The sequence below is a fragment of the Hypomesus transpacificus genome, unplaced genomic scaffold (genome assembly GCF_021917145.1).
Source record: "Hypomesus transpacificus isolate Combined female unplaced genomic scaffold, fHypTra1 scaffold_184, whole genome shotgun sequence".
NCBI lineage: Eukaryota > Metazoa > Chordata > Actinopteri > Osmeriformes > Osmeridae > Hypomesus > Hypomesus transpacificus.
This window is the reverse complement of record NW_025813733.1, coordinates 39579-50571: the sequence shown is the minus strand read 5'-3', so window position 1 is coordinate 50571 and position 10993 is coordinate 39579. Positions and strand designations below refer to the sequence as shown.

Genomic DNA, 10993 nt, shown 5'->3' with positions numbered 1-10993 from the left:
GAAATTGATGAAGAAAAAACAAAAAAAAACACAGATAAGTTTTTGTTCCATGAAGATTGAACACCGGGCACTTCTATACAGAGGTCCATTAATTTCTCTTGTTTCTTTCCGTCCTCCTTGGCTGTTCTGTCCGGCCTGTCCCAGGGTCTGTTCTCCTGGAGCCCCAGAACGGCCTCCCAGCAGGAGAACACAGACCTAGAAGGCCCAGGGCTCACCCAGAGTCTCTCTCTCTCTCTCCTCGTCTCTGCTCCTCGTTTCTGCTCCTCGTCTCTGCTCCTCGTCTCTGCTCCTCGTCTCTGCTCCTCGTGCGGGGAACCGCCAAGGGGGGGTGGCGGGGGGGGTGGGGGCAGTTAGAGGGTGAAGTAGCTCTTCTCTCTACTGAAGTCTTGACCAGTACTGAGACATGTCAGGGTCTGCCCCTGGGACCTGCACTGGGACAGACACTCCAGGAGAGATGAGTCCTGCAGAGACACATAGCAACAGAGACACATAGCAACACAGGTCAGCTTCCAGGAACTCTTAAAACCTGACACTAATCAGGAGAGTCGGTTACCGTAACAGTAGTTGGTTACGGTAACCGACTGACGTTTGATGATATCGCACCAAGCACGCGTGGCGTAACCACCTAGATATTCAGTATCAGGAAGCGTCGCCACAGTGGAGTGGCAGAGCTCTAAATGATTCAGATCAATGTTTTTACACGGCTGAGAACAGTTATATGAGCAAAAATTGTTATGACTTTGTCACAGACAGGGGCGACAGTAAGCCTAATACGCTAGGTAGACAGATTGGGACCTCAGCATTGGTGTTTAAATGGGGAGGGAACAACAGCACATGAATCAAACTAATTAGCAATTTGAGGGAGAGGAAACGATGCTATGCATGATTAACTCCTCATGACTCTGAGCAGTATGTATGGCCCTCCATAACAGCTCTCTAATGGGGTGGAACTGAACTTGGGGCTGGCGTGCTTAATGTGACAAGATGGCATTGAGTTGGAATGGAATGAACTTCGTTCGTGCAATTAGATGGTTAGGGAGAATGATGTGTGATGTACAGGTACTGATCTATACAGCGTGTTGGACCAGGAGTTGGTTTTTGAATGGTTTTTATTCGTCTTTTTGCAGAGTATCGTGATACAAGATGCCATACATTGAACATGGTGTATGTAGCTATGCAGTACCACCTAACTAAGGGGAGAATGAAGGCATATTTCAATCACAAGTGACTGGTTTGCTTTAAATAAAATGGCCAAGCATGTTTTGTAAACAATGAACTTTCTGCCTACCTGTTGAGGTGGGACCAGAAGTGGTCATTGATTGGCTGTTCATATGTGCTTGCATATGAGGGGGGGTGTAAGTGTCGTAGCTGCGCCCGTTCACAGGCGGGCTGGTAGGCAGCATGCAGGAGTATGAAGAGGCCTGGCTGGGCTATAGACGGGGAGAGAATGTTTATACATTAGCTTGGCCAACTCCGCTCCTCAGCTCAGAAATACTCACAGCTATGCCTGAATACAGGTACCACTCTAGAATTTAGAGAAATCCCATCATAGCTTTGTTCCCCCTTGTAACAGCAAACAGTATTGCTCATACAAATAATGTTTTTTTTTTTTTTTTTGCGTTGTATAGGTTTTTTTTACGTTCATTTTTTTTCCCTCCATAACAGGAGCAGATATGAATGTCCTTTAACACAAGAGAAAAGGCCCACAGGACAGCTGAGCTGGTTGTTCACTCACTTGCATAGGTAGGTTGTTGCCCATGGTGAAGCTGGGCATGGGAGGCAGAGCGCTGTACGTGTTAGTGAGAGCTGTGTCAGGTCGGCCCAGCATCGACCCTGACGTGAACGACACTGAGGGCGGGAGGGAGAATGCGGTTACAGAACTGTCAAAGTCGTACATTCCAACGGTGCAACAAGTGGTGTTCATTAGTCAAATATCGCGTGCGCGAAACGACGCTTTCTCTGACAGCTGGATGAGTCTAGACTCACGAGCTGTTCGGGTGGTTCAGTTCTACTGTTTACCTGTCATGGTTGAATTACTGACTATGCAGAAAAAGTCTAAAATATTAATTATTAAAAGTAAATCACCTGTTATTTTAAGATTTTATTTATTTTTACTCCTGACAGAATGATAATATTATTGAGTACTTCTACCTCAACAAACTCCAACAAACGACAGGCTCTACAAAACCCTGTCCTGGACCTACCGGGTGTGGTGGGCTGGGGCATGGTCTGGTACACGCTGGTACTGAAGCTGCTGCTAATGGGAATGTGGCTTGAGGAGTTGCTGGCCTGCCGACGCTGGTTCCGCAGTTTCTCCTCGCGCCTCCACTTCGCTCTTCTGTTGGAGAACCATACCTGCGCGCGCCACATCAGCCAAACGTTAGCCGCAGATAATGCATGATTACGCAGAAAATAAATAATTAAAAATATGGGTACGCATTACGTTGGACATGTAGGCATAAGCCAATCAGATCATTTAAGACGTCTCTCACCTGTATTCTTGCTTCCGGCAGATCGATTTTCGCTGCTAGTCTTTCTCTTGCGAAGACGTCAGGATAATGTGTTCTTTCGAATTCTGAAATCCATGACGGAAATAGTTAGTTAAATATAATAAAAGAGCTTTAATTCAAGCATGTCTTGAACCTCTATTCGGGTATTTGTTCAATGAAAACAGGGGTTGGTTGTAAAATTTCACCTTTTTCCAGTGCTTCAATCTGCTCTTGAGTAAATGAAGTGCGGTTTCTCTGTAGCTTTCTCTTGAGCTGCAGTCGCATCTGCGTCTCGTCTGAATCCTCTCCGTTGGAGCTGATAGAGTTTGTGTTTTCTCCAGTTCCGTCCTGTTGCTGGCAACCATCTACAAAATAATCAGTAAAGATACACTCACTTTAAAATTAAGTTAGAATGTATCGACAAGTAGCCTACAATATAGGCCTAAGAAATATTCGTTTAAATTAAATGGGCACATAACAAAACCACGTTCGACAGGATACAGCCTTTCTTTACATTTTTGTTTGTTCAAGTTCCATTGCATTTAGTCCAGGTATATTACCGTTAAGCCAGGCTAATTCTGGCTCATTAATATGCCCACATCAATAGCCTAAAAGATCAGTTATTTGTAAAATATTGTGGGAAAAAATACCCTTGCTAAGCAATCGCTGCACCAACTTCGATCCTTTATCACCCCGAAACAATAGTAAATCTGCTCAAAGGGTTGAGAGAAATGTGACAAGATGGGGAGCTCCTTTCATACCCTCTGAAATGTTTTAAAACCCCAACTCTTTCCCTTTTTAAGAGCACAACGATGTCTCAATGGCCGTCCCCATATGGGCGTTAGTATAGCCATTGAGCTGACCACAAACTCTTGAATGGAAGAAACCGCCTTTCACAAAGATACAATACCGTTAGGGGTAAGGGAAACCATTAAACTATGGACACAGCGAGAGGCGACCAGCAAACTCTTCGTGGGCAGAATATCTTGAGATGGAGACGAGGAGAGGGGGGGGGGGCGGTAGAGGAAAACAATCGAAGGAGACTACAAAAGGATTCTCTCGCTTGCTCTCTCTCTCTCGCGCGTATAGTGCTTTGGCATTGTGCGCACGAGGAGCCCAGTCAACAGAGCTTTGAGACCAGTGTGTTAACCCTTATCCACTACCATCATTAATCACGTCCCCCGGCCAGCTAAACGCCAGTCAGGATTTCTGTCTTCAATTGGAAACAAATGAGTGAGGAGAGAGCATGCAACCTCCTGAACAACCTAAATAAGGGGCAATCTATTCACTGCTCCTGGTTATCCGTGGTGGGCCTATAGGGACTTCAGCTACAGGGCGAGGCTTATCGACTAATGCCTGTCTTGTTGTTGGACATCATTATCACACCGAGAGGTTAATGTGAAATTAAGCAGCATCGAGAAGAATCGTTAGCATGCATATTTTTGGTCGTTGAATTGAAGTGTAGGGCCAAGACATCGACATCTTAAAAGATACTTACAATAGAAGTCACAATATTACCATTTTTCGATACATTGATAATGTTTGAATTAATCAAATGAATGGGGCCATGGGTGCTGGAGACGACGGTGGATTATTGTTAATTGAAATGTTGCATAGCAGTAGGCTATTTTAATCGACTTTAGACTTTATGAGAATATGTTAGAGTAAACAAACGGTGTATTCTTCCAAAAACCTGAACACGTAGGCCTACAAATAATGTAAAAAATATTTTTTAATAAAAAATGTTTTAACCGTGCCGACGCAATGTCTTTCTCGCAAGAAAAAAAACCCAAGGAGAGGTGCTGCTTATTATCCGTCTGCCAGACCCACTGACGCAAGATTTGGGATTTGTTTTCCTCATAAAAGCTCTGGAAAATGAACTAATTCTTTAGTATCTCGGTGTCTCAGTCAGTGAAGCGGAACAGCACCAAAAGAGCTGCCGCACCAAGTGCAGCACCAGGCTGGATCAAAACACCAAAGTAAACGCTTAAAATGAAAACAGCGTCTAAATCCTATAGACTGGATTTAGGGCTTTTGCCTATACGAACACGACGAAAGAAAGAGAAGAAAGAAATGTCTCCGTTGAGTTTTATTCTTCTTCCCTGGATATAGCTGTCTCCTTCTGGGCCCTGTCACGCCACTTGTAGCCATTATTTTTTGCAACTGTTACTCGTGTGTTGCCAGACGTGGACCATATTTCGTTTTCCTCAGAGACCTCACGTCGCCTTACGGTTCGGGCGTGGAGGCCAGCTTAAATTAATTTCTAGTCTGAGACTACGTTGACGTCCCTGTCTCAATCTTCCCTGGATTTGAGTAGCGATGGAAATCAATAATTCTAAAAGGGAATTTTGTTTAAGAGACAGTATTTTTTGTGGGCCTATGATGCTATTTTGAAATCAACACATAATAATTATAATAGGCTACCCTATTATTATTACTATTATTACTATGATTGTGGTATTGTTATTATTAGGCATAATAAAACAGTAATATTTTCATAAATGTTAATATTACACTTTTTTTATATTACCCATTCATTTTTGTTGTCGTAATGGTATTCCTATGGTTGTTGTTAATATTATTATTATTATTATTATTCTCATTATTATTAATGGTGGTGGGGATGGCAGCATTCCAACATTAAACATTTCAAACTTTAAAATATCATATTTTCAGTCAAATCTTCAGGCAAGGGCCCTATGAAGAGTTTCTGCTGCAAAGCCTCATCGCCCGGCGCCAGCAGCTCGTCTGTGTGCCTTCGAGTCATGTAGCATGACTGCTGTGTCCTGGACTGCAGCGCTGAACAGGCCTTGAGCCCGGCCCATCCCGACCCCCGAACATGGCGTCATAACCAGAGACAAAGCTTCCTCTAATGAGCAATTACACACCGCCAGCACCATTCCCATAACCGATCATTGCGTGTGAAGGCAAACATTCCTTTGTACAGATACGCCCGCACACTGCCCTCTCCGGCCTGTTCCCCCACCAGGAAGAGGGGGAGGATGCGGTGTGTTGGAGGGACACCTCAGCACCAGGATCAGGGGCCTGTCACGCACATAGCCGTCTGGGACAGAGGAGGCATTGAGACCGCCCGATTAATTAGAAGTTATGCTTCGCACGGGCTGTCCACTAATCGTCTACTTTTAATTGGGTGACTTGACATCAAAAGCATGCGTTTACAATACCTGCTTGAGAAATCATTAACTGTGTGCACCAGACTACTGTGTTGGTGAAGGGCTTAGGACCGACCCAGAGCAGCCTGCAGTGTTTTCAGAGATGTACTGTACATGTAGTATGTATGTAAGTGTAGTATGTATGTATGTGTAGACATGAGGTCTGAATTCCTGCTTGTTTTGTCGCAAATTCATTTCATCCCTGACTGTTTCCACAGGAAGCGATAGAGTTTATGCTATTTGCTCAATATAAACCAAAACAGTGTTTCAACAATGTCAACGATGCCCCTTGTACATGCGGCTTATGGGCTGGCAGTCTCCCCTCTCACGCTACGTTTGACAGCATGATTAAACGGATCGATCGGGATTCCTATACGGTCGTTTATCGTGGATCTGCGTACCTGGGTTAGGCTGTCCTGGGACTGAGGTTCCGGGGGTACCAGCCGGGGCGTGTGCCCCAGCTTCCTGTCTGACCGTTAAGCATTCTCAGTTTGTCATACATCCCATCTGCACCCATCTGCTGCTTTTCACTAGCCAGGTTGCGAAGGACTCTGTTTATCGATGACACCTGAAATGCAAAACAAGACATCAAGAAGGGAGCAAGGGCTTGGTTGCGGTGTGTGATGCATGTTGAATGTTGCTGTGCTGTGAAGGTATGCGTAACAACATGCACACACGCACACACACACACGCACACACACACACACACACGTGTACACACTGTTAGGCCTATCCTGTTGACTAGAGGGCTAACACTTATGCCTCACACCTAACTTTTGCCTTTTTCTTTCTGCCAAATGAATTTGTTTATAAACGGTGTTAAAAGGCATAGTCACGTTGTGATATTTTGGTAGAAAAACATTTTATAAATAATTTGTATTTTAATTGTTGCCTATTTTTGTACAAATTCGATTTACTTTAAAAAAAAGTTGGCAATATTTTGATCAAGAAATTAGCAAAATGGTGTACAAACAATTGTTGTTTGTATTGGATACAATAAAATATAGCATAATATTTTATTAGTATGCAAATGGACATAGTCTATGTGTTGCTTGTCTTGTAAATATGTAATGGGTGTTGCAGGCAGGCCTGTGTACCTATAATATCATATGACTGAATGGTTGGTTGCCCATCATCCTTACCGTCCATTGCATGTGAAAAGGCATTTCATGTGGCAAATTAAATCATGCTCATAACTTACAGTCAATGCACTTACACTGGGAATGTTGTCGTTGGTGCAGACTCCTTCGGATAGGAGCCTGTCGCGGATCTCCCAGGCGAAGATGGACGGGCACTCCCTCTTGTACTGCGCTATCTTCCCAACCACCTCCGGTGTGGCGACCCTGGGTTTGCTTCCTCCGATCGCTCGCGGTCTTATGGAGCCTGTTTCATAGTACCTTCCCAGAATCTTACTCACGCACCCGTTCGATACCTTAATAGAAAACAAAAGACACAATTCACATACATTATTTACGACTATTTGCGAATTTTTAAGATTACGTCAAACAATGATAAGCTTACGTTTTCATTGTCCAGCACTTGGACTTTTGCATCAGCATGGTTCTATAAACACAGAGAATATGCCTTGAATGGTATAAGATAAGGGATTATGCACTTTCTAAAATGCACGTTCTTATAGGAACTAAGCCGTTATCCCATACGTTATTTGCCTTTAAAGTTACATCGCACTTAGTTTGGCAAATTTCCAGGCCTTAAAGATGAGTAGTTAAATCTTAAGTAGCCTGTATTTATTAAACTGACTCAAAACCTAAATGTAGCTTGTGTAATATTACACTTTGCTACAGTTTAGGTATCAATCTAGGGCTGTTGTCTGTTCTATAAAAACAAAACAATGTGCCCTCGTGTCACCTGCAGAATCCTTGAGATGTCGCACGGGCGCGCGCCACTGTGTGCAAGTTCGACAATTTTCTGCCTGGTGGAATCCGGTAGCGGTCTACCGTTAACGAACACACCGCCGAGCTGGTTCACACCACTGTGACCTAAACGGAGACAAAGGAAGCACCGTTATGTCAATTTTAAAGCAAAATAATGTTACAATAAAGGCACCGCTGAGCAGCAGTTATAGGCTAAATATGTTAAAATAATTATCATTGGCCTAGATAAAGATATTAATAAAATAAAAAACAACACAAAATCTGAACATCGAAGGGCGTATTATGAACTCAATGCATTTATGAAGAAAAGATATACAGTGCATAAGCTATGTAGGCTAGTTATAGGGTTAGTTGAATGTCCAGTATGGGTCAGTCCGGTTCACAATCATTGTGCGGTAATTCAATAAATCAACACATGCAAAGCATCGATTAAACGTCAGAGCGCTGGATGATCCCAAACCAAAATAGCTCCATCCAACTGAGGTAAAATCAGTAATACAGACGAGAAGTGTCCGGCATCTTTCTGCAACAAAGTAGCGAGCACGTACCCGACCCAAAACCTTCTTTTGAAATCCTTAAAGTTGAATTTGTCAAAGATAGAGGCTAAATACAGCGCTATAGCTTGTCTATGTTACGCTTCACTGGTACAACATACACCGTTATGCTAAAAAAAACAATGTGAAATAAAAACAACACGAGCCTAGTATTATCTTTGTAAAATAATTTCCAAAGCAAGGTCTATTCGGTGAGAAAGTCCGGTAAACACAGAGTGAGCTGTAGCAAACCTGAAGCCAAGAGGGCCAAACGCTTCCCCGGTGTGCCTGAACTGTTCTCCGTTCCTCCGCTCCCTTCCCCGGTGCTGCCGCACAGTACATTGACTCTGGGAGCACGAGCTCCTTAGCAATAAATAGCTCCAAATATAGAAGAGGGGGAAATATGATGAGGCTGCCTGACATTTGTCTTTAAAATAAAGCTAGCTGCACGTCAAGTTTGAGCTTAATTTCTGGAAATAGGCGGAAGTCGTCTCGGATCATGCATGGAAGGCTAATTGAAAAGATCAGTTGGAGCACTTGTGGCAGGCATGTCACTTTATGACACCGCTCTGCTTTTGAAAATCGCATCGTCACGACAAATAGTAGCATGATAAAACGACCCTTTCTGTCTGCATTTGGATATCACTCAGACTAAATTGGACGCAACTCCTTTACCCTCCGAGGGAGGCTTCGTTTTAAGGTGGCCATGGGCTACGCGCGGGCACGGTCACAAGGGCGCGCAGGGAATCTTAACATATTAAAACTGACATCCAGTTTTTTTTCTCTTGTTTGTATTTGACAACAAATGCTCAGAGCCACTACAGCCCCTGTTGTGTGTGGACGGTCGGCTATCTCAGCTTGGAATGTGCTTCATAAACGTGCCCACGCGCAAGTCCCATAGCTATCAACATGGGATGTTTTGAGTGAAAATAAATCTGTTTAACCGAATATCCACATCTCTTTCGCCACAATGAGTATCAAATCCTCCAACGTGGACCTGATTATTAGTTAATCCATTATCATCCCGTTGGTAATTCCAGGATTAAGTGGAATTAATTGAGTTCTTACTCTCAAATTGGCCTGTGACCACGGTAAACAGCGGCCCGCTGTGAAACTCGGTCGTAGCTCGATAATTTCTGATTTACAACATTATAACTGTCTAATATAAACCCACAGGATCGATAAAACCGTCAGATAAGCACATCACAATTCAATTCTCATAAGGATGCGTCTTCATCATTGCACAATTCCCCACGGCGCGCGGAGTCGATCTCGCCCGCTGGTGCTTGTTAAGCGCCTTGTATTCTATTGCAAGTCAACTAATGGGAAAACATATGGTGTCAATTTGGACGCTCCCCACCATATACACCCAGGAGTTATTAGCACAAAAGCCACCGAGGCCTCCGCGACCTTTAGACTACCCAAAGGTCCAGGCCCAGTGATATATTCTCGGCAATTCGCACCAGATATCACAGTACAAGGGAGCCTCCTATTAACATCCGTCGTGGGTACGGCAGGCGCAGAGGGAGGCTTTGATAAGGCCTTGTTAAAGACAACGTCTCAATAGAGGCCTACTGGCACTCTGCGTGATAATTACGCAGCGAGAGCGCCATATACTCTCTTGATCGAGGAGGTTGGATTGTCTGTCAGAATCCCCAGAAATTCAAAACACACATAATGTAAAGAATTACAGTTGAATGTACATACATTGTAACATGGTCATAAAAAAATGGACCATGGCCATTGACCCGGGCCCTTTAAATACATGTAATTAGACTAAATACGCACAGGGTACAGCACACACACGTCATCAAGGTGAGGAGAAAAGCAAGAGAGAATCATTCCACACACCTTCATCACAGATGTCATACACCTCTTGTCCAGCAGAAAGAGAGAAAATTTGGCATGTTTATCCTGTATGTTTAACTTAGCCAGTGATAAGACAACATAAATAACCCATATGTGGGCCAAGTTAAACAATAACAACACAGTGTGGTGAAAGCAGTGCATTATTCATGTTATTCTGCAATGTGTTTGGTATACCTTGTAACAGCTATTCTGTGTTAGTATAATCTGTACATCCCACTGAAACTCTGACTCTGTTCATGAACCCTAATCTACATAAGGCATTATTGCTATTCCTCATGTTTCATGCTATGTTCTTTTTGCGCTGCTAATCTCGTATGCAGCATGGCAGGCTGCTCTAACGCTAATGCAGACGGCTGTGCAATTATTTAATACCAACTCAAGCAGAAACACAAATCTCCCCTTCATCCCAACCCTCTCCATTATCTCTCTCTCTATGTGTGTGTGTCTCTCTCTCTCTGTTTTTTTTCTCGCTGTCTGTCAGAATATCATGGCAATACATAATCTAATTGAACAGAGGCAAGTACAATAGTATATTAACGGTTAATTTTAAATAATCACTGCGTTGCCTCATATAATCAGATATACTTCTTGTGTATCTCACTTAGTTAAAGTTTGCGTGTGCTAAACAGCTAGCCTAGCTTACAATAGGACAGGAATGTACATGCATTTCTCTGCACTGGTAAATATTATACAAGTTTAAAAAGTAAAAATAGGTATGTAAATCAACTTACTGTTCTGCATCATCGAAGCAACGCCAGACTCCCACGCAGCTTGGTTGTGGTATTCTATGTCATAAGGAGATAAAACTAATGATTAAGATGAAAGATGACTGTTTCTTGTTCCATATACATGCAGCTTTTACAACATTTTGTTTCTCATCACGCTTCGTATTTCAAGGAAGTTTGCGGATATTACGGTGGGAAAAAAAATCCATGTTGCTGTATTATAAATTTCACATAATTTAATCTGTATTTCTCCATATATATTTTTGTATTAAACTTGCCTGGAAACAGAGATGACTGTCCGCTTAAAAC

The 10993-nt window shown here is 43.1% G+C and overlaps 1 protein-coding gene across 1 annotated transcript; it reads right to left on the bottom strand.

Annotated features, from left to right (window-relative positions):
- Positions 1-281: 281 nt before the first annotated feature.
- On the bottom strand, positions 282-10721 carry LOC124489182 (paired box protein Pax-6-like). The gene is given in 12 exon segments (XM_047051868.1): positions 282-461; positions 1289-1430; positions 1736-1848; positions 2205-2355; positions 2493-2575; positions 2696-2854; positions 6064-6097; positions 6099-6230; positions 6879-7094; positions 7184-7225; positions 7532-7662; positions 10691-10721. Coding segments are annotated over 12 exon segments (1302 nt in total). The 5' UTR covers positions 10704-10721; the 3' UTR covers positions 282-375.
- Positions 10722-10993: the final 272 nt, after the last annotated feature.